Raw genomic sequence first — 27,781 nt, forward strand, 5'->3', positions numbered from 1 at the left:
CAAGTAACTAAATGAACCTAGTTACATATTCTTGTACCCTTATTTCCCATTGCCTCATTACTCTTATTTCTAATATTTTTATCATGACATATTTTCACTTTGTAAGTGACCTTAAAAGCTTTCTAAACATAAACTGGATAAATGTTTAATTTAAATGGCACATTTGGCGTTACTTTTCCAAGTTTAATACTATATACACAACACACAGGTACAAAATTTTCAAAATGATTTTAAAATACCATTTTCAAATCACAATTATAATAAGGGAGCCAACAAAAATATGAATTCACTTCATTTACTAATTCCAAGAATAGTATTTTTTAAGGCACAAAACAACTTAAATGGAACCATGATAATGATAAGTTATGTTCAATAGTTATATTAATCAATTCAGTATAATTAATGGTACAGCTAAAGCAGAGTATTAAACTAAGGCATTACTAATACTATATTTAAAGTTTGAAAACACTTTTAAAATATTTACATGCTAAAAATATCCAAAAGTTTACTTTCAGAAATGATGATGAAATTCAGATATTATTAACAGCTAATTCTTATCTAGTATTTACTATGGACTAAGCACATGAGTAAAGTCACTTAATCCTCACAATAAATTTATAAAGCACACACTATTTCCTCATTATGGATGACAAAAAAGACACGTGGAGAGGCTAAGTGACTCAACCAAGGTCACACAGCAGGTCAAGTGGCAAAGTCAGGATTGAAACCCAGGCAGGCATATTACGGTAGCAGCGTTAAAGCACATATTATTAATCCTGATAATAAATTCTTCCTAGCATATTGATTAAACAGCAATAGAAACATCACAAAAATCATATTAGAATATAAAAAATACTTACCAGCTTGACAAAAATAAGCTAAGGTAGCTTTTCCTGGTTGCAATGTACTGAAGAATTTCTGAGGACTCAGCTCTGGTAGAGAGTCTACTGCTGACATATAAAAAATGCACATCATGACAAAAGAGATGCCAACTCTAAGTACACTGAAACTGGAAGACATCATCAGCTGTGGCTGCATATGGGCAGGAGAGTCAATTTTGTTCACCGCTGTGTTCTGTTGCCCAGGACAATACCTGGCAAGAGTAGGCGTTCAACAGAGTTTTTCTGAATGAATTCATTAAATAAATGAATGAAGTAAAATCTGCAAAAAGAATAATATAAGGCATTACTTCCATGTTTGATTTTACTAATACTTTACTATTTCCTTCTAGTAAAAACATTAGAGGGGATGATATATAATGACATTGATTTAATAATACTATGAATTTTTGATACTTGCAAAAGATATCAAAGATATCTGGAAAATGCAATACTAAGTATGTTAAGATTAATAGATATTTATGGTGTACGCTAAGCTGTCATTTTTAAGGATTCTAAAATTAATTTTCAAACATTATCCAATCCATTTATTTTAAACTGGGTATTTTATCTTTCTCTACCTAGAGTAGATGTACAATTAATACTCAAATAGCAATTAAAACCACTAACGTGGGAATTGAGAGCCAAAATATATGTCTACTACGTTTACATTCTTTTTACTTTAAATCCCCTAGAAGATATCTATTAAAACTATTTAAGAACATTCCTTCTTAATATACATTTAGTAATTCCTAAGACTTAGATTTATTTAAACAGTTTAGAAATTCAAATATCTTTTTCAACTCATATTTTAATTCAATTCTATTTTCTGAACTCAGATTCGCTCTAGATATTATCATCTCATCTTCTTTCATGCTGTACTTACTCCCATGCTGTCCTCTGTATCTGCTGTCAATTATCTTTGTCTTATACTTTTGCTACTTTCAAATTTCTTTTGAACAATTTCTTCTTTCAGGAAGCTTTTCTACTGATGATATATATTATCTACATTTAAAAGAAGATAGTTTAGGAAAATTAATTTTTATATTAAACATCGCACTTCTAGAGGTAAAGATATACCCACAGGTATAGGTGAGAATTTTGTTTTAATTTTAATTTCAAATAGAACCCTTATCTTTTTTTTTTTTTTTTTTTTTTTTTTTTTTTTTTTTTTGCTGTACGCGGGCCTCTCACTGTTGTGGCCTCTCCCCATTGTGGAGCACAGGCTCCGGACGCACAGGCTCAGCAGCCATGGCTCACGGGCCCAGCCGCTCCGCGGCATGTGGGATCTTCCCGGCCGGGGCACAAACCCATGTCCCCTTCATCGGCAGGCGGACTCTCAACCACTGCGCCACCAGGGAAGCCCGAACCCTTATCTTTTAAACAAAGATCACTATGTCAAAACAGGAGACAGGAGAATATAGCAAGAATTACTCATAAGGATAGGAGTGGAACTTTTCAGTAAAGAAATGATTAAAGAATAAAAAATTTAGGAAAAAATCATACTAAATTAGACACCTACCATTTCAATGGTCATGAAAGACCATTAACTCTTCAATTTAGCATTTCAGGGGTAATGAGAAAAAATTTACTCTTCAATTTATTGTACAATAGAATTGATAAACTGAAACTCCATAGACTCTGGTCTTTCGATACTATCAAGAAGCGTATAATAACTCTCCGTAAGGAACAGGTATTCCTAAAACAGGAGCTAATTACTTATTGATTACTTCCTAATAATTCTTTTCACTAGAACTAGTTTATATCAAGCAGTGAACAAATTTGCCATCAACGTTTAATAATGAGCCAAGAGTTCAAAAACTCAAGGAGAATGAGGAGTGAGGACTGAGAGAGGTATATAAAAAGTAATGTTAATAATATAATTAAGAGGTATCCTTGACATTAAAATATTATACATTAAATCTATTTTAAACCAGCATATTTTAAAGCCACTTTATATTAATGAAAATGGTATAAAATAAGTCATCCAATATTTTCCTTATATTCTGAGGGAGAGATGCATGCATCCTGAGGCCGAAAGAATATAACATTTGTTACTGTATGAAATAACTCCAACCTAATTAAAAGGATAAACATTTAAGTAAAAGCACAAATGAGAAATCCAAGTATAAATATCTTTTTTCCTGGCCCTGTGGTTACAATTCAGTCATTTAAACACTAAATTGGATACTAAAGTTAACATACTCTTTTCACGTAGAATGTATTTGGTAGAACCAAAGGTCTAACCACACACATTCAATGCTTGAATACTTCCCCACACCCACCTCACTGGACAGATTAGATTATCCATATGAACGTACTATGCATTTCGCCAATTAGAGATGTGGGTGATTATTCAGAGATAAGTACTCAGTAGTAACTTTTGCAGTTTTCTCCATCTTTTGGTAAGTTTGATTATTTAAAAAATTACTTAAAGCAGAGAATACTGTGTGGGTCAGCTAGAAACATAGCTTATATGGTCATAAGATACACACTGAATAATGATTTAACCAGATCCGTAACAACCAGAGTTGAGTGGAGTTGAAAGTAAGGGAGCATACAGTCAGGGTGGGAAAAGGGATGAAAGAGAGCTAAATCTTCATTTTTCACGAGACCAAAAGCCAAGTTTATTGGAAATGGAAAGATCAACACTAAAAGAAACTGCGAGTGGTTCAAAGTAATTGCCTCTGAGGAACAAGAAATTGGAGGGGGTAAGATACCAAGGGGAATTTTGAAGCCTTCTAGAACTGACTCTTTTAAACAGTGTACCTTTTCACTTTGACTTAAAAAGAAAAAATATTACTTGTATGTAATCAAATCTTCCATAGCTACTACTCATATTAATCCAATCTACCCCTGTGGTGTCACTAAAAAGTGTTCATTTCACATGCATGGTAATTGAAATGCTTTTGCCCAGAGGCATGGTCTCCTCATAAAAATAACTTTAAACAAAGAGAAGGCAAGTGTGGATGGGAAATAGTGAGGAAAGAGAACATCTAGCAAGAACAGAGTTAAAAACAAAGCTACAGAGGGTACTTGGTGACTTTTTTCTCTGGTAGTTAGAAAATGGGATAGAGAACAACACTTAATGCTTCAAAATTTAAGTGTCACCACAAAGTGCTGAGTTCCTTGGGAGGAATGTGGCCTTGTTACCTTGGTGTGATGGTTCATCAGTATGGGGTAAACAGTTCCAGTTCTCCTGTCAGCTATACCTAGGATCACACTTAGCTTTCTGCACTTCCCACCACTACTGAAGTTTGAGGGCACCACGTGACTTACCCTGGCCAATAAAATGGGAGCCAAAGTGGCCTGTCTCAGGCAACAGTTTAACAGCTACTGTGTGATAGGCCTGCCTTTCTTTTCTTCTGTCATAGTCACTGAAAACACTCAGATGGTGGCTGTTTGTCAGCATGGCTCCCAGATGAAGCACAGCCCAGAGAACCCCCAGCTGGTATGCAATGAGCATATGATATAGGAAGAAATAAACTTCGTTGTCTTAAGCCACTGAGATTGGGGGGTTTTTATTGTAGCATAATCTAGTTTATCTTCACTGGTGTACAAACTAGAAGTGAGGTGCTGCCTTAACAAGAACCCCACATACTCGCTCAGGCGCCACGCAGCAGGAAAGCTGTTCTGGGAGTACTCAGGGAAACTCTCCTCAAAGAAACATAGAGACAAGACCTCAACAAATGATCCATGTTAAGGAATAACAAAACATTTGATGAAACTGTCGCTACAGTAAGTTGGAGGTGACAAGTACCTAATGAATTTATGAGCACATGCTAGGTTCACGTGGCTAAAGAACTTATCTATGGCTCTAAGAGAAGAGGCTGGAAGACAGAAATGAGTACTGTGTGATAGTTGCTGTTGATTGTGTTTAACGAGGTATTAAAAGAAAGGTACTCAAAGAAGCACCACCATCCAAAAGACTAAGCTGTTCAAAACTTAAAACAATCCTTAAGCCCCCATGCTTGTAGGGTCCGGAAACAAGCTGACAAAACTGCTCAGCCATGGAAAGAAGCCACATTCTCCAAAGCCAACTTCAGGTGGGGCCAAAGATAATAAAAATGAAAGGATCTCTTGCAGGGCATAAAGCCAAGGACCATAGAGAACTATGCTCCAGGGCATGTGCTAGAATATGAACTGTATGTCACTGGTCCACAATAATGAGATAAACACAGAAAATGCATATAAATGTTTAGAAGCTTTTATAGCAATTTCACACAGTAATATTGTGTCTGTTGCATCTAATTATTTTTAAATTGGGCTAGTCATTCGATGTGTTTTTTCATTTCATTTTTCTTATAATTTAGAGCTCTAGCAATATCTGCCCAGCAAGATTCCAAAATTGCTACAGTCCAGAGTCTGGTATATGTCTTCCATTCTTCTCCTCTCCAAATGGGAACACTTACTATATTTTATAGTTATCTGTCCCTACACTACTCTATGTATTCAACAGGGTGACGGAGACAGATAATTTATAAAGATAGAGACTACAAGAGATTATGGCTACTGGGTACTACTCAGAGATCCCAGACTTTGAGCTTGACAGTGACTGGATGGGATTTAGGGGTTATGTCCACTGAGAAGAGCCAAGGATGAAGTACATGTAGGAAGGAGAATATCTATTGACAAAAAGGGTAGACTGTCCAAATGTTTCTAGTTCTCTACACATGTTAAAATCCTACTCCCCACTTCCTTGAGTTAGGTATGGCCATGACTTGATTTGGCCAATGAAATGTGCAAAGTGAATATGTAACTTCTGGAAGCTTTTAAGAGTTAACATATATGTATCATGAAGCATGACACACTTTTTTCTCTGCTATGATGATTGAAAACACTCAAACCAAGGTCTTCTCTGTTGAACCAAGTCTCAGAAAGAGGACAACATGGGGCAAGGTTCCCAGCCAACTCAGTGTTAACATAAAATAAACTTTACTTTAAATCTCTGAAGATTTAGGGTTGTTATTACAGTATAACCCAACCTAGCCCTATTTGTTTTAGTAACAGCTAAGAGGAGAGTGACTTGAACATAAATACATATCCTAGATTTTTAAAGCAGTATATTTCAAAGAATTCACAAGAAATTGACCCAATTTCACTTTAGAAGGATTCTAAAAGGGAAGATGACTCTTTAAAATACAACTGTTACCACAACCAGTGCCAATACAAAAAGAAAATGAAAGTCATAGGCAAATGTTTGCCTATCCTACACACAGACACCTCACAACTAAGTGCAGACTCTTAACCTTTGGGGCTGGAAGGAGCCCTCAGTTCCTCAGTATAACGCTCCTGGTGGAACTAATCAGAGTCAGTAGGCAAGATGTAACTTTTGCCTGATCCCTAAACTCTAAACAAGTATGCATGCACAGGTCATTTAAAAGTTGGAAAAAATATGTGACATTTAACTAAGGACAAATACAGGAGGATGACAAGCACTGTAAGAATGGATGAGTAAGGCTCTAGTACAAAAAGGGCTAAAGCTTGCAAATAAAAAGTTAAAGGCAACAAAAGTTTGTTTTGCTCAGCACCAGAATTCTGAGAAAGCCCCCAAGGGCAATGACGAGGAAGTACTTCAAGAGAAAAACACCGATCATCTTGCTAGTGAGAGGAGGGGGCAAAGATTTGCCTTTCTGCGTAGGTGGAGCAACTGGTGGCCCTCTTCAGCTACAGCAATCACACTTTGGGATTGGGTCCTACATATAATAACACTTGGCAAATGGTTCTGCTTTTAAATATTTGAAAGAACATTGTGCTAGAGTAATCTGCTCTCTCAAAACAACAATATTCAACCATTGTGTATTTGGACATATTTCCAATTTTAGGTTACCCAGGAGCAAGCTTTTCTAGAATACCCTTGGATAGTTTCCCCTTTAAAGGCCTAAATTTCCCTTATGATTAAACATAAAACTAATGGTTTCCCCTCTCAAGAAAGAGAGGAAATTAACAACTGTAAATATTAAACAAATTACACCAAGATCTACAGGCATCATTCTCTGGGAAATGCCACATTTCATATTCTGCAACAAATGGGGCATATAATGCTTACAAAGTTCCTGTAGGAACATTCTGTCAAAAATTAGCTTGCTTACAGTTTAATGCCGCTTTTAGAGAACAGAACCTGCTCACTGAACCTGACTCAAATAAAACGTTGATTAGATCTCATCACAGTTTACCACTTAAGACCCAAAGGAGGCAATAAAAGGAGTCAACATCTATCCACTTAAGAGTTCCCTCAAGGAAGTGGGGCAAAATCTTCTACCTGCACCCCCTATATATATGCCCCCAAAAAAGGAAGAGAAAAAAAGCGGATATTCTGATTTGCTATGACACTGGAATAAAAAGTCTCACAAACAAAGATGTAAAACTAGTGTGGGTGCTATCCAAATGTCGTTTACTCTCACTTTGAGTAGAGAATACAGGAAAAAAAAGAAAAACCCCTTCATGGTGAAAATCTATTCATGACCTGATTCACTGATTATAGAAGATACAAAAATAGGCCATGCCAGAGAATAAGAGGCTTTCCTGATTTTGACAAGTGCCTAAAAGCACATAACTCTGAGTTCATGCTTAATTTATGGGCTTAAGCACATAACTGCAATCAGTTACCTCACTGGGGCCCGGAGCACTCTGTCCCCTTTCAAATAGAACTGTGTACTGCCCTAACCACATTCCCTATGAATCCATGAGGCCAATGTCTTCAATTCCAATAAAGCTGAGATCCTTCTTTAGAGCGCTGATGTTGGATTAGGACTGTTAACTTCTTACAGCAAGTTGTACTCTACTGTAGGCTGCACAGCACAACCTGCTCAGCTGAATGTTTCATCAGAGGGATCTCCACATAACAGTGTCAGGCCTAAACATCTATCACAGTTTGTCAGCACACCTACAAAGAATCCAAAACACACCAGTATCTGGTGCCTGGGGAAACTACTGTCCCACAGTCTGGAGCACAAGAGATTTTTACCTTCCCTGTGGATCACTTAGCTAGGAAAGAAAGTAGCAACACTCTTCTTAGAATGGTGAGTTAGGAGAGGCTGAGTCTTAGCTGCACCAATAAATGTAGCACTGTCTTTCAGAGGGATACTTATTTAGCGATATGCCACCCATCCTAAGGGGAACACAAATTATTCCCTCACCATTTTGCACTAATTTGCTCATTTTATTACCAAACATCCCCCCCAAAAAAAGTCAACAAATATTATCTCAGTCCAATATACGTGGGAAAATCTATTTATTCCTCATTTATTTACAGCAGAAACATAATATAGCATGTGTTTTGTATATCTCTGAGCCCTAGAAATAGCGCCACCATCCACCACACAACACAGGGGACTAAGGCTTGAAGGAATACATGTGGAATTTAAGAAGCACAGACTATTCTACCTTTTCCTCTCTAGACATTCAAAGACTTAAAATTCTGCCGTTTTGCCTAAACTTATGCCCACAGCATCTTTCCAAATTGTAAGTTTCAAAGACCCACCTTCCCCCCACCCTGAGACGGCTTCCATATCCATCCCATTCTAATTCCACTGTTCTTTCTGGGACATATCCCGAGGGAGGGAGGTTCTTTTACTTAGAGCTTCCGTTCAGCCTTCGCCTCATTCCTTGCCCTCTCCCCACAGAAGGGCTCCCGTTTTACTACCTGCTCACGCTAGGGAAAAAAAAGAAAGCAAAACGTCCCTTAAAAGGATCCAGGTGAGGCCCCTTCTAAGCCAAACTCCAGAGCTGGGCAGTGCTGTCCTTGCTGGGGGAGAGCCGCCAGGTCTGAATCCCCGCAGGCATCCCTGCCGTCAGAAACCACAGTCCTCGCCTGCAGGACCCGCGCTGCCACCTACCTATCGAGACCTGAGGACAAGACCTGCGGGCTGGGACCCGGACGGCTGACCGACAGTTCCCGCCACAAGAAGGATGAAAGGCAGAAGGCGGGCCCATGCCTCGCTTGCCGGGCATCCACGAACCGCTCCCCCTACCTGCGGGTTTGCAGCGCTGCCAACCCTCCGCGCCAGCAGCCTCCACCGCTCGCTAGAGTCAGCCTGCTGGGCAAAAAACAACCACGAGGCTCCTCCCGGTCCTCGTGGGTCTTACGTGAAGCCTTTCCAGCCAATGGGAAGCGCAGGGGGCGGAGCGACAGCCGCCCCGCTGACAGGCGACAACCGAGCCCGCCCGCAGGCGCGAGCTGGCCGTGCAGTTGCTGGGCCAATCGGCAGCATGGGTGGGGAGTGAAGGGGAGGAGCAAGAGGGGAAAGCGGGCACCCAATCAGAGCTTGGCCTCCTGGAGCGACAGGTCCAGCGGCCTGTGGCCTTCCGAGCGCGGCGCGAGGGGGCGAGCCCGCTTGGGCCAATCGGCGGGAGCCCACGGTGCGGAGCGAGCACCTCAAATGCTCGGGTTTCTCAGCTGATTGTCTCCAGCCGAGAGTTGTTTTTTGCAGCTACCGAGCCGAGCCGCAGCAGGAGGAGCCGAGACCCCCCGGGGGGGGGGGGCGGGGAGAGGAGGCGGGGTCCCAGGAGCCGCGGCTGCTCTCCGCGGGGCTCCGGGTCCTGTCACGGCGCTTCCTGGGGTTGGAGGTTGGGGTGGGTGGGGGGTCAGGGAGACATCCTTCTCCCCCTCGACAGCGGCTCCGAGTCCGGCCCCTTGCTTCCCGCGCTCTTTCGCCCGCTCCCTAGCCCCCTCATGAGGGCGTCCGTGCCGGGTCCGGCGGCCGGCCGCGAGCCCTCCACGCCCGGCGGGGGCGGCGGAGGCGCCGCGGTGCCGGGCTCCGTGCAGTTGGCGCTGAGCATCCTGCACGCCCTGCTCTACGCCGCGCTCTTCGCCTTTGCCTACCTGCAGCTGTGGCGGCTGCTCCTGTACCGTGAGCGGCGGCTGAGTTACCAGAGCCTCTGCCTCTTCCTCTGTCTCCTGTGGGCAGCGCTCAGGACCACCCTCTTCTCCGCCGCCTTCTCGCTCAGCGGCTCCCTGCCCCTGCTCCGGCCGCCCGCTCACCTGCACTTCTTCCCCCACTGGCTGCTCTACTGCTTCCCCTCCTGTCTCCAGTTCTCCACGCTCTGTCTCCTCAACCTCTACCTAGCGGAGGTAAGGCGGGAGGACCAGCACGCGGGGCCGGGCGGGAGAGCGGGGCCGCCGAGTTCAACTCGGGCTGAGGACCGGTGGCGGGGGGGGGGGGGGGGTGCGAACCGCGAGAGGCGGACCCGAGAGCAGCCCGGGAGAAACCGAGGCACGCATGGTGTGTGCGCCAGGGTTCTCGTCCTAAACTTAAGCAGCCGATCGGCTCGGCGACTGAGGGGCTTGCGGGGTGTGAGCGAGAGTGTGTGTTCCGACAACTTGAAACAGCAGGACCAGCCTTTGTTCAGCGTCCTGGCCCTCTAAGGGAAGGTGCCGGTGCCACCGACAAAGTGGCATCGCAAAAAGTAGCAGCCCCAGTAGCTCTGCTGAAGCTGGACTGTGTTGAGAGAGGTTGGATGCTGAGGTAGCAGCAGCTCTGCTGAAGCTGGACTGCTGCCAGCCATTACGTCACCAGGCAGAGCTGTTCCTCTGCTATTGTTGCTGCGTTTCTTTTATTAGAAGCTTTATTCTCTCCTGCATCTCCTTTCCCCGGGCTCGATAAGCCTCACACAGATTCCGTTCGATAGTTCTCCGGCGGGGTTAATAAGCCATAACCAATGTCGAGGATCAGTATAAAGACCTCCGTAAAGCCCCGAGTGTGTTTGCCCCAGTTGCTTCATGTTTTGTTTTGGCTATTTATCCTACCTCTTATAGACTAGTCTTTTTTTTTTTTTTTGAGCTAATTAAGAGAGAAAATACTAGCTTAACCTGCGCCTATTGCAGAAACAAACCACCAAACTGTTTTTTCAATAACTTGCTTAATAGCTGGAACCTAATCACACCCCCTTTCTCTTTTATGAGGAATTGCTGGTTGGTTTGCATTGTTCTGCAGCACTTAGGTATTTAACCCATTTCAAACAGGTTTGGGAGTGTAAGGTTGTCAATCATGTGTGCCAGCTAGTGGTATTTAAGCCACAGTATTTTGAGAATTGCCAAAAAAAAAAAAAAAAACAATTCCCCCGCCCTCCCCGCAAAAAAAAAAAATCTTGAGGAGGAGAGGAAACAAGGTGACATCATATGCTTAATACTGACTAATATAGAACAATATTGGTCTATGCAGCTAATCCTCTCAAAGGCTTTTGGAGGTGATGAGAATTAACATAGTTCTGAGCAAAAGTAAAAAAACATTTGAGGCAGATTAAGTGTTTATATTCCCTGCGTAAACCAACTCTTTTCTCCCATAATAGCTAGGAAGTAGAATGCATAATTTTAAAAGCACAGTCATAACTTCAGCTTTTTACCACACTAAAAACAACAGTTCAGAATAGGCAACAAAACTAATTTAACTTTAATTCCCCATCATTTGGAAGTCCAAGTAATACAATGACAAAAACCCAAACATTAAGAAGCCGTAAGTAAAAAGCATGGGTAATCATAAATCAAATAAACATGCCAGTCATGTCACTTATTTGAAGATGTTCTGATCTTCTAGTTGTTGTTTAAACTGTTATAACACTTCAGTCCTTCATAGTTAAGCTGATACATTGTATTCTTCCTGACACAATTTCTGATACACTACCAGCAACATCTCATCATTAAAGCTTTGCTCTAGCTTCAGACATAGTTAATTTACCTCAGAGTGACTAGCAGTCCTTAGGCCATGAGTATCAGATAATTTGTTTTTCCCCTATGCATTTTTGACTAACAAAGTCATATTAATGACTCATCGTAAAATAATTGGTGGGCATTTCATAAAGTAGCTAAATACTCTTTTTACTTTTTTCTTGAAATATAACATATAACATAAAGTACATAAAGCTTAAGTATACAGCTAGGTGAAATTTTACATACACTCGTGTTACCACCACTAGATTAAAATATACAGCATTTTCAGTGCCCCAGAAGGTCCGCTTGTGCCCTTTACCAGTCATACCTGTCACCCTGAGGTAAACACAATGTGAGTAAACATTATCACAATAGAAAAAAAGCATCTGTATTTAAGCTCAGAATTCTGAAAGTATACTTCTACGGCATAAACTACACAATATCTAGATTGGGTTTTCAGTCTTTTGATTGCTGTTATTCCAAGCTAGTGACAGAGAATTTAAACGTCTAAAAGTCTTCCTGTTAAATGGATCTCTTGTTTGTTTCATGTACTTTTTAAAAAGCAATAAGATTCTATTACCCTAGAAAACATAATTTGGAAAGAAGCTGAACTAAAGTTTTTTTCATTTTGTAGTGTCTCCTAGAAAGAGTGTAGGTTGTTTGTCTATCCTTTTTTTTAGTAAAATTAACAATTTTAAGACACATAACTATAACTTGAACAAATTTTCAACCTGTTTAAAAAGAGATATTTTAACCAGAAATCATTTCCATATTCACTAAAAAAATCCAAAGGAATCTATATTTAAAATAGTATTTGAATTCAAATTTTTATATCAATTTCAAGTAACTGGAAGCACACTTCGTATTGATCGTTCTGAATGAATAAAGCTTTCCCAATGAGTTCTTTGTTTTTTCTTTTTTAAAATAAATTTATTTTATTTATTTATTTTTGGCTGCGTTGGGTCTTCGTTGCTGTGCCCAGGCTTTCTCTAGTTGCAGCGAGTGGGGGCTACTGTTCATTGCAGTGCGCGGGCTTCTCATTGCGGTGGCTTCTCTTGTTGTGGAACACGGGCTCTAGGTGCGCGGGCTTCAGTAGTTGTGACACGCAGGCTCAGTAGTTGTGGCTTGCAGGCTCTACAGTGCAGGCTCAGTAGTTGTGGCGCACGGGCTTAGTTGCTCCGCGGCATGTGGGATCTTCCCAGACCAGGGCTCGAACCCATGTCCCCTGCATTGGCAGGCGGATTCTTAACCACTGAGCCACCAGAGAATCCCCCCAGTGAGTTCTTTGTATTATAGCAAAGCGATAGGGAAAGTCTACATGGTGACAAAAACAAAACTTAACTAAAATTTGACCTTTTTTTTAACAAAAGGCCCTTATATCTGTTTTAAATAGTTGTGCTTCTTGATTACCAAATCACTCTGTCTTTACTGTCATATTAAATGCCAATTTCATTTTACTTTTGACCTCTTTAAAGTATTTGTTGTGTCCATTTCTCACTAATTAAAAACATCCTAACTTTAAGGACTTAGTTACAAAGAACCATAGAGCAGTGTAAAAATAAAGTTAGTAAAACAACCATTACTACTTTGAATACATTTTGCTAGTTCTTCTAAAAATAAGTTTTCGAAAAGTTAAGACTGGGCTTCCCTGGTGGTGCAGTTGTTAAGAATCCCCCTGCCAATGCAGGGGACACAGGTTCGAGCCCTGGTCCGGGAAGATCCCACATGCTGCGGAGCAACTAAGCCTGTGCTCCACAACTACTGAGCCTGCACTGTAGAGCCAGCAAGCCACAACTACTGAGCCCATGTGCCTAGAGCCCATGCTTCACAACAAAAGAAGCCACTGCAGTGAGAAGCCCGCACACTGCAAAGAAGAGCAGCCCCCCCTTGCCACAACTAGAGAAAGCCCGCGCACAGTAACGAAGACCCAACGCAGCCAAAAATAAATAAAATAAAAAATAAATTTATATTAAAAAGTTAAGGGCTTCCCTGGTGGCACAGTGGTTGGGGGTCCGCCTGCCGATGCAGGGGGCGCGGGTTCATGTCCTGGTCCAGGGGAATCCCACGTGCCACGGAGCGGCTGGGCCTGTGCTCTGTGGCAGGAGAGGCCACAGCAGTGAGAGGCCTGCTTACCGCAAAAAAAAAAAAAAAAAAAAAAGTTAAGACTGCCTAAACCACTCTTTCTTTTGTTGACTACACTTGAATGGAATTCAAATGAGGGGGAGTAGCCCTTTCTGAAATAATTAGATTTACCATACTTAACCTCCTGGAAGCAGATAGTTGAAAAAAAGAAAAACCTGTACACTAAGTTAAAAACACCTATTGAACTTTTTCCAGCATGATTAATAGAACGGTACTTTACCAGAGAACGGTTCACAGTCCTGTATGTTTAACAGAGAAGGTTTCAGTCTTTAAAACAAATTATGTGATAAAACATGGTACCTACCATTGGAACAAGTAAAAGGACTAAAAATGAGTGTTGATAGTATACTATCTTTGGAGTATTGTTGATGTATGCCAAAATCAATGAATTCATCTCCATGACCCATAGTGACATTTTTTTCTTGCAATTTTGTAAAATGGGTGCCAGTTGCTTAATCAGGATAAAATGCAGTGACTAAATCACAGTGCCAAAACAGCTAGGAAAATTAAATTCAGAATCTTAACTCTTATATTCATGGATGCTATCATTGTCCCTGACATTGGATATATTCTTCCAAATATTGATGGAATGTCAAACAACATGGAGTGCAACTTAACAGGTACTTTGGTTTTGTTACCATGTTCTGTGATTTCTCACAAAAGTATTTCTACCACCTAAAATAGAAATTCCTTAAGGATAAGAAGTTATTTTATCATACTTTAATCTCATAGAACAATGGTGAATATATTTTTGAATGACAATCTTGAAAAGGCCAAAATCTTGGAAATATTTAGCTATCTAAAATTTGAGAGTTAATTTTGATGAATATGTGAGGTAAATTATTTGTGTACTTTCTGGGATCTTTATATTTTCTGCCTAAAAGATTGCTTATGATATGAATGCTAAGATTCTCTTAGATTTTCTTGGTTTAGTTAGTTACTTCTGATTACTACAGGTAAAATCTTACTAATGAAGCCACTTTAATATATTAGAGTTTTGCTTAGCAAAACTATTCTTATATCATGGCAAATGGCCCATGATAATTAGGGCTTTGCTAATTTGATTTCAACAAATTCTATTAAACAGAAAAGTCTGCAGAACAAGCAAGTCTCACATCATGAGTCAGTTACTGTTTACTGGAAATCGTGGTTTTGTCAATGTTGGGTTTTTATCCATAACTGTGATTATGAACTGTTTTTATCCAAATCTTCTAAACTGTTCTATCCATTAACTTGATTCTGTTTTTCCTGAGATCATCTGTGAAGCAAGAGTTTGCGATACAGTTCCATGGCAAAGACCTGATTACAATGCCTTACATTCTATGTGATTTAATATTTTCAAAGCACTTCATAACAGTTGTCTTCATAACCCCTATGAAATAGGTAGATATAAACAAGGTGTGATTTGTCCAAGGTTTTATGGCTAATATAATATGTATCAGAAATGAGACTACTGCATAGCCCACAGGCTATAAAGTTTTGTCAAGTGATCGCCCCCTGTGAACTTTTCTGAATACCATTAACACTGTTTATTATTTAGTGCTCACTATTTAACTTGCTTTCCCATTTTCCACCATTTCAAACCTTTTCCACTCTCCAGCAAACTTTTTTCCTCCTTCATACTCAGCACATGACCCTCGCCTCCTAGTTTATAGAAATAGAAACCAGGGCCATCTGGCTGAACAGAGATTCCGAGAAATGCCTTAAAATGCTACAGAGAGCATTTAATCCCTTTCAATGAATGATTGAGCTGGTAAGTGAGGAAGTTCGTCAGAGACAAGAAACCACAGAAAAAGAAGTGAATATGAAATTATAAAGTACCACACAAATGTTTGTCTTGGGTTTGGGGGTAGTTGCTTGCTGCTTCCTGCTAACCTAAAGCCTGGATTTCAATGTGCTGGGGTTCTGAAGAGGTGACATAGGAGGCAATACCTGGTGGCGAGGTCTAAACAAAGAACTCATCTGCTCCAACTTAATGCCAGGACTCTCGGAACACACATCTTCAGTGGATGAATTATGGGATAAATAAGCAGGTCCTTAGAGGTTGGTGGTGGGATTTATGCTTGTCTCTGCCTTGGCTCTGGGTGAAGGAGGTACAAATTGAGGAAAGAAATGTCTTCTCTGAAAATGCGTAACATGCTTATTCTCACACAAGTTTGAAGCCTGAAATCACACTTCTGTGATTTTAGAGGGGGAAAAATCCTGGATTGGTGGTAACCTCAAGGACCTGGAAGGAGCAAATGCAAATAATCTGTTGAGGAGTGTACTATACTCCCAGAATCCGGACAAATAAAATTTGAAAGAACATGAGCTCAAAATGAAAAATCACTCTAGGGCCTCTTCCCTGCAAAGATTGAAGATGTCAGAATTATCAGATAGATTGTATAAAATTTTCACTTATCTGATTTAAGTAAGTAAACACTGGTGATATATGATAAAGAAATCATCAAAATTGACTAGGCACATTTGGAGAAAAGTCATTTTTTAAATGAAAAATACAATTAAAATTAGAAACTGAAATGAACTGAACAGATTAAATAGCTAAAAAGAAATCATTAAGCTCAAAGATCTGAGGGAGAAAATCACCCAGAATATAGCCCAGAGAAATAAAAGATGGAAATAAGAGATTAAGAGAGAATGAAGATATAATGAGCAGGTCCAGTGTATATCTAATTAGAATTTCAGAGAAATTACTTAAAAGAATAATGACTTAGAGTTTTCCCAAATTTATGAAAGATGCCAAATTTCAAATTCAGAGAGCCCAAAAAACCCAAGACAGGTTAAAAGAAAACTAACAAAGAGTAAAACCTCAAAATACCAAAGACAAAATGTTTTTAAAACAATTAGAGATAATATTACCAACAAAGGAATGAAAGTTAGTTTTTGTTGGCATTTCATTAACAACTAATGAATCCAGAAGATGGTGAAACATCTTGAAAATGCTGAGAGAAAATAACCAGCAAAATTCTACCCACAATAAAACTATCAATAATAAGGGTGAAATAAAAGCTAAGTTGGGAGTGACATCAGCAAGATGGTGATGGACCCTCCATCCCCCTGAAAACATACTGATCAGCAACAAGTCACAAATTCCCTTTGTGAGAGATCCAGAAACGAATTGAAAGGCTCCTGCACTTCAGGTGAACACAAAACGAGAATCACCAAAACCAGTAGGGAGATTTGGGACAGACTCTCGTCAGAGTCCCTGACCCCAGCACAGTGCCATAAAATTGGGAAGAGACCTCCTAGGTCTCAGCTTCTCCCAGAGGAGGGAAGGGGTTAGTTCACATGTCCAGCACCCCAGCTTTTCTTGGGGAGCTCCCCAGAGATCAGGCTTCTGTCTTGCCAGTCTTAGAACCCTGACAGGTTCAGTACAGTTTAGACACCTGGAGGAGAATGGAGACAGCAATTTGAACTGGCAGACAACATAGCTCCCCTGCTTCCTCAGCACAGAACGAGCAAACCAGAACTACAGCTTCCTGCTACTCCCTGAGGAGGGAACGAGTTGGTAGAGGCCCCCAAAGTCTCTGGACAAGTTGATTGGTGACAGTGTTCTACTGTCCAAGGCCAGTCCATGAAGATTGGGAGAGGTACCTGTTTTGTCTAATGCACAGACAGTAATGCAGAGAGTTGAGAAAAATGAAGAATCAGGCAGAGATGTTTCAAACAAAGCAAGATAAATCTCCAGAAACCCTAATGAAACAGAGGTATATAATTTACCTGACAGAGAATTCAAAATAACTGTCATTAAGATGCTAACTACAGGCAAGAGAACAAAGCACGAGAAATTTCAACAGAGATAGAAAATGTTAAGGGAATTCCCTGGTGGTCCAGTGGTTAGGACTTCGCTCTTCCACTGCAGGGGGCATGGGTTCAAACGCTGGTAAGGAAACTAAGATCCCACAAGCCACACAGCACAGCCAAAAAAAAAAAAAAGTACAAAACAGAAATCATGGAGCTGAAGAACATGAAAACTGAAGTGAAAAATTCACTTGAGCAGTTCATCAATAGACTAGATATCAGACAGGAGAAAGGATCAGTGAACTTTAAGACAAGTCATTGGAAATAATTTAGTCAGAAAAGAAAAAGGAATGAAAAAGAATGAACAAAACTAAAGGGACTTATGGTACACCATCAAACAGATCCATACACACATTGAATCCCAGACAGAGAAGAAAGTACCAGAAAGCTTATTCGATGATGATGATAATGATGACTGAAAAATTCCCAAAACTAGAGTAGAAAATGGACATCCAGATCCAAGAAGTCAAAAGAATACAAAGAAATTCACACCAAGACACATTATAATCAAATTATCAGAAGTCAAAGGCCTTTGAATTTTGAAAGCAGAGAAGGAAGAGACTTGTCACAGGGGAACCCCTACAAGACTATAAGAAATTTTTCAGCAGAAATTTTGCAGGCCAGAAAAAGAGCAGGATAATCTTATTAAAGTGCTAAGAGAAAACAACAACAACAACAAAATGCCAAGTAAGAATAACATACTATGCAAAACTAGCCTTCAAAAAATAGAGAGATCATGACCTTCCCAGATAAACAAAAGCTGAAGGTCACCACTAGACCTGTCTTGTAAGAAATGCTAAAGAGAGTTCTTCAGGTTGAAACAAAATGATGCTAAAAAGTAACACAGTAGCATAGGTATGAAACTCATTGATAAAGATGAATATATAGACAAATACAGAATATTGTATTACTATAATGGTGGTGGGTAAATCACTTTTAATTCTAGTATAAAAGTTAAGAATAAATATTAAAATAACTATAAAGATATTAAAAGATACACAATATAAACAGATGTAAGTTATGACAACAATAAAATGTTGGAGGGTGGGTGGAAGAAGTTTAAATGTAGAGTTTTTGTATGCAGTTGAATTTATCAGCTTTAAATAGACTGTTTCATAAGATATTTTTTGTAAGCCTTAAGGTAACCACACACACGGACATACACCACACACATACTATAGAAGTTACACAAAATTAAAATGAAAAATAATCAAAGTATATCAATATGAAAAAAAATTAACAAAACAGGAAGACAGCAAGAGAGGAAATAACAGACCAAAGAACTACAAAGCTAATAGAAAAACATCAACAAAATAGCAATATAAATAGTTTCTTTCCAGTAAGTACTTTAAATGTAAATTGATTAAACTCCCCAATCAAAGGACATAAGAGTTGCTGAATGGACTAAAAATATAAAAGACCAAACTATGCTGTCTACAAGAAACTCACTTTCGATTTAAGGGTACACGTAGACTGAAAGTAAAAGGATGGAAAAAGATACTATGCAAATAGTAACCAAAAGAACGCAGGGGTTGCTTTAGTTAGACAAAATAGACTTTAAGTCAAAAACTGTCATAAGAGGCAAAGAAGGACATTATATTATTATATTATGAAAGGGTCAATCCACCAGGTAGATATAACAATTATAAATATGCATCCAATATCAGAGTACCTAAACATATAAAACAAATATTGACAGAACTGAAGGGAGAAATAAGACAGTAACACCATAACAGTAAGAGACTTCAATGCCCCACTTTCGATAACGGATAGAACATCCAGACAGAAGATCAATAAAGAAACCAAGCACTTGAGCAACATTATGGACCAAATGGCACTGACAGACATATGTAGAACATTTCACACAACAGCAGCAAAATACACATTCTTCTCAAGCACACATAGATCTTGCTCCAGGGTAGATTGCATGTTAGGTCACAAAATAAGTCTTAGCACATTTAATAAGATTAAGATCATACAAAGTATCTTTTCCGACTACAGTGAAATGAAACTAAAACTCAATAGCAGAAGTGAAACTGGAAAACTTACAACTATGTGAAAATTAACACACTGTTGAACAACCATTGGGTCAAAGAAGAAATCAAAAAGGAAATTAGAAAATATGTCTTGACAAAAGAAAACACAACATTCCCCAAATTATGGGTTGCAGCAAAAGCAGTACTAAGAGAGATTTCCATAAGCACCTACATTTGAAAAGAAGAAAGATCTCAGATGAACAGCCTAACTTTACACCTCAAGGAGCTGAAAAAAAGAACAAACTAAGCCCAGAATTAGCAGAAGGAAGGAGATAACAAAGATCAGAGCAGAAATAAAATAGAGAATTAAAAAACAATTTTAAAAATTGATGAAACTAAGTTTTTTGAAAAGCTAAATAAAATTGACAAACTCTTAGCTACACAATTAAGAAAAAAGACAAAATAAGTAAAAGCAGAAATGAAAGAAGAGACATTACAACTGATGCCACAGAAATAAAAAGGGTCATAAGAGACTACTATAAGTAGTTATATACCAACAAGCTGAATAACTGAGAAGAAATGGATAAATTCCCATAAACATACAACCTACCAAGACTGAATCATGAAGAAACAGAAAGTATGAACAGACCTATAACTAGTATGGAGATTGAATCAATAATCAAAAAGCTCCCAATAAAGAAACGTCCAGACCCAGATGGCTTCACTGGAGAATTCTACCAAATATTTAAAGAGTTAATATCAGTTATTCTCAAACATTTCCAAAAAAATTGAAGAGAAGACTTCCTAACTAGTTCAATGAGGCCAGCATCACCTTGATACTAAAGCCAAAGATACCACCTGAAAAGAAAACTACAGGCCAGTATTCCTGATGAATATAGATGCAAAAGTCCTCAACAAAATACTATCAAACTGAATCCAACAGCACATTAAAAGTGTTATACACCATGACCAAGTGGGAATTACCTCTGAGATATATGGATGGTTCAAGAAAATCAATTAATGTAATATACCACATTAACAGAACAAAAGATAAGTCACATCTTTACAATAGATGCAGAAAAGGCATTTGACAAAATTTAACACCCTTTCATGATAAAAACTCAACAAACTAAGAATAGAAAAAAAATACTTCAATGTAACAAAAAAAGCTACAACTAACATCATTTTTTTTTAATGTCTTGAGATATTTTCTTATTTCCCTTCTGCTTTCTTCCTTGACCCAATGGTTCTTCAAGAATGTGTTGTTTAATTTTCTAGTTTTACTTCTGCTCTTAGAAAATATAAAGAATATAAAAAATATGCAAGGAAATAACAAAAAATGCCAGTCATTGAGTATAATTTCTTTTTCTTTCATGGAACACTTTTAGAAATTGACAACATACTAGAGCATGAAAGCAACACTTAACAAATTAGAGGCAGTGAGACACAGTGACTTGAGAGTACATCTCAACCACTTACTGGCTCTGCCTATGTCCCATTTCCAAAAATGGATAATAATAATGCATACTCCATATGGTTATTGTGAGGACTAACTGATACAAAAATCAGAAAAAATAATTATAAAAATAACTTCAGGGAACTATATTCAATATCCTGTCATAAACCATAATGGAAAAGAATATGAAAAAGAATATATGTATAACTGAATCACTTTGCTATACAGCAGAAATTAACACAACATTGTAAATCAACTACAATAATTTTTTAAAAAAAATAATTGCAAATATCTCTCATGAACATAGATTCAAAAATCCTTGACAAATCAAACCCAAATATATAGATAAAGGATAACATATCATGACCAAATATGTTTTATCCCAAGAATACAACATTGGTTTAACATTCAAAAATCAATGTAATAAACCATATTTGCAGTGTAGGGGAGAAAATCATATCATCTCAATAGATACAGAAAAAAGAATTTGACAAAATTCAACAACCATTCATGAGTTTTTTAAAAAATCAACTTTTAGCAAACTAAGAACAGAAATTCCTCAATCTACTAAAGAGCATCTACAAAAATACCTGTAGCCAACATAATAATGATGAAAGACTGAAAGATTACTCCCTATGCAAGAGGCAGGTACTTCACTTCTTGTCCTAGCCATTGTGCTGGAGGTTCAGCCATTGCAACAAGGTAAGGAAAAAAAGACAAACATTAGAAAGAAAGAAGTAAAATTGTCTTTATTTGTAGGTGACATGATTGAGGAAAAAATTTTAATGAACCTACAAAAATCAACTAGAGCTAATAAGTGAATTTAAGAAGTTTGCAGGATAAAACTATTTCATATACTAGCAGAAAACAATTGAAAATAGAAATATAAAAACAATTCCATTTACGATAGTGCCCCACCCCAAATTAAAATATTTATGAATAAATAATATATGTGCAAGATCTTTACAATGAAAACTACAAAACTACTGAGAGAAATTAAAGAAGGCCTAAGTAAATGGCAAAAAATACCCTGGAAGACCCATTATTTTTAACATATCACTTCTCCCCTAAATTGATATATATATTCAATGCAATCCCAATTAAAATATTAGCAGGATTTTTTGGTAGCAGTTGCCAAGATTATTTTTAAATGTATGTAGAAATACAGAGCATTTAGAATAGCGGAAACAATTTTGAAAAAGAAAACCAACGTTGGATGATCACACTACCTGATTTCAAGACCTCCTGTAAATCTGTAGTAATTGAGACATTGTAATACTAGGGAAAAGATAGACTTATAGATCAATGGAGAAGAAATGAGAATGCAGAATTAGACCCACACATATATAGTCAATAGACTTTTTACAAAGGTGCTCAGGTAATTGAGTGAGGAAACGAACATTTTTTTCAATAAATGTTCTGAAATAATTGGGTATCCATATGGGGAACAATGAATACTGATTCTTACGTCACACCATACTTAGAAATCTACTTGCTATGGATCATAGACCTAAATGTAAAAGCTAAAACTCGTAGAAGAAAATCTTCATTACTTTGTAGGAGCCAAACATTTCTTAGGAAACAAAAAGCATGAACCCAAATTGACAAGACTTTATCAAAATAAAAGCTTGTTTTTTGCAAAATGGATAGTGATTTGCAGCACATGTATCTGGCAAAGTACTTGTATCCAGAATAAATGAAGAACTCTTACAACTCAACAGTAAGAAAATCCAATAAATATGGGCAAAATATTTTAACAGACACTTCACAAAAGAAGATGTATGCGTGGCCAAGAAGCACATGAAAATATGCTCATGATCGTTAGTCATCAGGAAAATGAAAATTACAACAATGAGATACCATTAAATATTGACTAGAAAGACTAAAATTAAGAAGACTATACCAAGTATTGCCAAAGATGTGTATTAATAAGAAAATATACCCTGGTGATAGGAATATAGTTTTACAACCACTTTGGAAAGCAGTTGGACAGTTTTTGAAAAGTGAAACGCCATAAAACAGCTGTTGAAGTCCTAGAAGCCCAAGAGAAACAAAAGCATATGTCCATACAAAAACTTGAATGTGAATGTTCGTATTAGCTTTATTCACAATGGCCCAAAACTGAAATTAACCCAAATATCCATAAAAAGCAAAGGGATAAACAAAATATGGTATATCCATACAAAGGAGTATACTTTGCAGTAAGAAAGGAACGTGCTAGTGATAAAAACAACAACATGGATGTATCTAAAAAATCAGTATGTAGAATGAAAGAAGCCAGACAAAAATGAGCTCACACTATGGCATTACATTTATATTAAATTTTAGAAACTGCAGACTAACCTATAGTCACAAAAAGTGGATTACCTATTGCTTGGGGCCTGGGGCAGGATGAAATTTAGTGCGTGTGGAAAGATTCTGTATTTGATTGCAATGGTGGTTTCACAGGTTGCAAAAGTATGACAAAACTCATCAAATTGTGCACCCACATACATATATTATACCTCAATGAAATTGATTCCCCCTGCAAAAACAAAAACAGTGCAGAGGTTTGAAATATAATCTGAGAATAAGACCTAAAGTGAGGAAGAATGTAAAAAGTGTAGCCCCGTCAGCTCTGTGTAACTTCATAAAGTTATGTGGGTAAATGACATAACCTCTCTATGCCTATTTCCTCATTTATAAAAATGAGAATAATAATAGTACTTACCTCATAGAATCATAGAATCATTGTGAGGAGTAAAGTATATAATTCATATAAAATCTTTAGAGTGGTACCTGCCAAATGGTGATGATTGTTAGCTATTAATATTAAATTTCAAAAAATTGGGATTTCTTAGACTATGTTCTCTCACCCCCAAATAACTCTTTGAATTCAGTAACAGAAATAAAGTGTGAAAGTTTATTTAGAAAAATTTTAAACACTTATGAACACATGGGTAAAGGATGTAATCACAATGAAATTTAGAAAATACTTAGAATATGATAATAAAAATACTATATGTCAGAACTTTATATGAAGCAGCTAAACTGGCACACAGAAGTAAATCTGGAACTTCAAATGTTTACATTAGAAAAGAAGAGCCTGAAATTTAGCAAATTAAGTAAGCATCCAATTTTAGGTTAAAAAAAAAAAAGATAAACCCAAAGGAAACAAGCAGAAGGAAATTAATGTAGAGATTAATAAAATAGAAAACATAATAATGAAGAGGCTTAACAAAACCAAGAGCTACCTCATACTTTTTTTTCATGGTCAAATTTCTTCAGGGGTGACCATGTATGTACTCACCATCTTCTCACTTCCCCAGCCACTCTAATCTGCTTTGCCCCATCACTCTACCAAAAGAGCTGTTGCCTAAGGCTCACAGTGACCTTCCTATCAACAAGTTCATTAGGCACTTTTCAGTCCTCACCCAGGTTCATCTCTCAGCAGCAATTGACTCCATAATTTTCTCTATAACACTTCCACTGGCTAGCACACTGTCCTGGATTTTTTTTTTTTTTTTCAACTACCTTGCTTGCTTCTCTTCACGCTCATCTGCCTCTGCCTTGCCCTCAGAGGTTGAAGATTCTCAAGACCTAAGCCTAGGTCCCTTGCTCTTGCCAAGTGATTACATCCACATTCTTGGTATCATACCACTTAAAAGCAGATGACTCACGTACACATATCTATGATCCTAACACAGACTCTGAGCTCTCGCTTTCTATATTCTACACCTATTTGACATCTCTTCAAGGATATCTGAAGCCCTCAGATTCAGCACATCCATATCCAGCATATTCAACTGAGCTCAGGATCTTTCCTCCTCCCTCCCCACGCTACCCCTATTTTCCCCAAAACCTCACCTTCCTCTTTTCTTCCCCATTTCAGTGACTGGCACTGCTATCCATGTATTTACGTAGTTCAGAAACCTATGAGTCATTGCTGCTGCGTTCTCTCTCATACCTCACATTCACCCCATTACCAAATCCTGTCTGTTACCTCCTAACATCTCTTAAGTCCATTCACTTCTTCCCATCCACAATGCCTGGTGCATACTACCATCTATCTATTGCCTAGTCTATGGCAGTTAGCCTCCTAATTGCTGTGTCTATATCCTCTGGGTCTTACTCAAAAAGAGCTTCCTTTAAAACAGGGGTCCCAAACTCAAAGGCATAGAGGGCCCTGGATATTACCCTCTGAGAGATAATAGGGAATGGTAGTGACTATGGTGTACTTGAGAGCATATATCTAAAGAGGGCACTACATTAATTCAGTTCCAGCTGTGAGATGACATTGACAAATCATCTGATTTTTCAAGAGAAAGAAATTTGGATTTTTTAATAGGAAATCTACTTTTTAAATAATGGAATTGAAGTATTGTTTAAAAAAAAAATACCATAGGCTAACACTGGTTAAGCCAAACATAACATTTTGTGAATCAGATCCAACCCATAGGCTACTAATCTGTATTTCCTTCTCCTCCCCCTTTTGTTTTTTCTGTATTATCTTCCTTAGAGGAATAAAACAAATCAACGCCATATTTTCTTTATAATGTCCGTATAACAAAGCTAAATTACATTTAATACCCATCAACATTAGTTAAAATGAACTCTGAGTAATTTACACCTTAATTTATGGGAGGTTTATGTTGTTCTAAGTTTGACCAAATATAAAGAAAGTACCATACATCCCCTTGTGATATACCATCAATGTCTGCCTCGCTCTACTATACTGTATACACTGCTTTAGGTCAGCCATTATTGTACATTTGTTTTGAAGGAAATTTTGCATGCTCTTCAGCACCTAATATGTGTGATCAATACTTAATGACTTGGATGGTTGAGCAAATTCATGGTAAAGTAAAGGAGTTTAAAAGAAATGTTTCCTTCTCTTCCTCCACACAAATAAAATCAGAATCTCTAACTTAGCGAAGTAGAACTTTGCATCTAACTTGTTTTAACTAAAGACAAACTTCTATAAATTAAGTGTCCTTGTTATCTTTTTATTTTAACTTTGTTGAGGGGTCTGTTTAAGTAGTTTAATTTCATCAATAGTCCTGAACTAGAATTCTGAGAATATGAGTTCTGGTCCAAATCCTATTCTACTTGGCTAATTGATATTTGTCAAATCACTACTTTTCTGGGCCAGTTGTTTAATTTGTAAAGTGGTTAGTCTCAGTGATATCTAAGACACCTGTAGTTCTCATAGTCTGACACTGATAAACCTTCTAGAATTTGAGGGTTTCTTTAAAAAAATCTCTTCTTACTTTATGACCTAGTTCTGAAATCTAATACAGTGTCTGTGAATGCTACCTCTGAGATATGAATGCCAATTTTTAAATTACACATATCATGTAAAAACCAAAGTTTAGTTTGTTTAGGACATAAGTATTTAAATATTTAGAATCATCTGCTTTCTGAAATAAGGTGTAGCTGTATATTTCAAATCTGTATGTTCTAACTTTTAACAAAAATTCAATTACAGCTGCCATTTTTCATTAGCATGTTGATCACATGCTACAGTTTTTTTCAGCTTTAATATCTCAGTATAAAAATGCTTAAGTAATATTTTCTTCAACTTTTGTGCTCTTTCCTCAGCTATTGTGTAGGACTTTGTCTAGTTGCTGATGAAGCCACCTAGGCTGGTTTGAGGTGATACTGTGTACTCTAGGGAACTTTTCTGTCATACCGTGGAATTAGCAGGTTTTAAGCGAATGTGAATGATCATCATCACTGATTATGTTCAAACTGTTATTGTTCTTAAGAAATCTAGATGGAAAGGAAGCAAGCAGTGTTCCTTCTGCCTTTGTCTCCCTTGGGATATTCTATTACTTCTTCTGATACATTCTGCCCTTTTTTTCCCCACCATTATCTGTCAGAACAATATTCTCCAATGACTCTGGCTCTCTGTCTTTATCTTTACAAAAAGCAATTCTGCTATCTTCCTAGTTTGAAAAGCATGAAAGGTTTTATGAAAATCAGTAATATACAATGGGGGATTTTGTGTTGGAAAAACTTTTTAAAGGATAGCACAGTTTCAGCCCAAATACAATTTAGATTAATTTCCTAACAATTCTAAATCCATAATGTATGAGACTCTTAGTTCAGAAATAAATTCTTTATATTCCTTAATATATGTTAAATTTTCTTCAGAGCTGTGCATAGTAAACTAATGAGCAATCCATAGTAACGTGTTATATTTCAGGGTGATTTTCAATAATGAAAGCTCACAAATTTTCCTCCTTATAAAATTAATACTTCATTCCTGAAAAAATAGTTATTTATGCTTTTTTAAAAATATACTTCTAAGGGCTTCCCTGGTGGCGCAGTGGTTGAGAGTCCGCCTGCTGATGCAGGGGACACGGGTTCGTGCCCCGGTCGGGGAGGATCCCACGTGCCGTGGAGCGGCTAGGCCCGTGAGCCATGGCCACTGAGCCTGCACTTCCAGAGCCTGTGCTCCGCAACGGGAGAGGCCACAACAGTGAGGGGCCCCCATACCGCAAAAAAAGAAAAAAAAAAAAACATATATATATATATATATATATACACTTCTAGTTAAGTAAAGGGTATGGTAAAAGTACTTGATAGTCTGAAAAATAACACAAAATGAAGGTGTTAAACTGCTTCTAGATCATTATATTTTACTAAACTGATCATTTGGTTTCTGAATATATTTTTCTTGGGCATGTTAATTCTTCAGGTCTTGAGCAGCTAACAAATAGTTGCAGTGACATATATATGACACTACTATTAATAAAGCAGTATTTGTCACCCTAAAAATGAAGGAATTAACTTGAACTATGTACCATGAAAGATCTAAATGTACAAATGTATCAAAGAAAACCAGGATCCCTATGAGCCTTGAATTAGGAGTCAGGACACCTGGGTTTTAATCCTT

General features: G+C 38.0%; 2 protein-coding genes across 3 annotated transcripts in view; one reads left to right on the forward strand and one right to left on the reverse strand.

The window, feature by feature from the left end:
- Nucleotides 1–8,913, reverse strand: part of TXNDC16 (thioredoxin domain containing 16) — a 111,211-nt gene extending 102,298 nt beyond the window's left edge. The window contains exons 1-3 of one of the 2 annotated variants that reach the window (XM_033404775.2): nt 8,852–8,913; nt 1,765–1,883; nt 861–1,161 (exon numbers count right to left, since the gene is read on the reverse strand). In XM_033404775.2, coding sequence (XP_033260666.1) covers nt 861–1,038 — 178 coding nt within the window. In that variant the 5' untranslated portion in view covers nt 1,039–1,161; nt 1,765–1,883; nt 8,852–8,913. Of the gene's footprint in view, nt 1–860; nt 1,162–1,764; nt 2,111–8,851 lie in introns of those variants that run through there. The other variant, XM_012536539.3, reaches the window with a different exon arrangement.
- Nucleotides 8,914–9,287: 374 nt separating this feature from the next.
- The window catches only part of GPR137C (G protein-coupled receptor 137C), a 55,623-nt gene continuing 37,129 nt past the window's right edge, over nt 9,288–27,781 (forward strand). The window contains exon 1 of the mRNA XM_004279356.2: nt 9,288–9,951. Within this exon, the coding sequence (XP_004279404.1) occupies nt 9,553–9,951 (399 nt within the window). The 5' untranslated portion in view covers nt 9,288–9,552. The remainder of the gene's footprint in view (nt 9,952–27,781) is intronic.

The sequence above is a fragment of the Orcinus orca genome, chromosome 2 (assembly GCF_937001465.1).
Source record: "Orcinus orca chromosome 2, mOrcOrc1.1, whole genome shotgun sequence".
NCBI lineage: Eukaryota > Metazoa > Chordata > Mammalia > Artiodactyla > Delphinidae > Orcinus > Orcinus orca.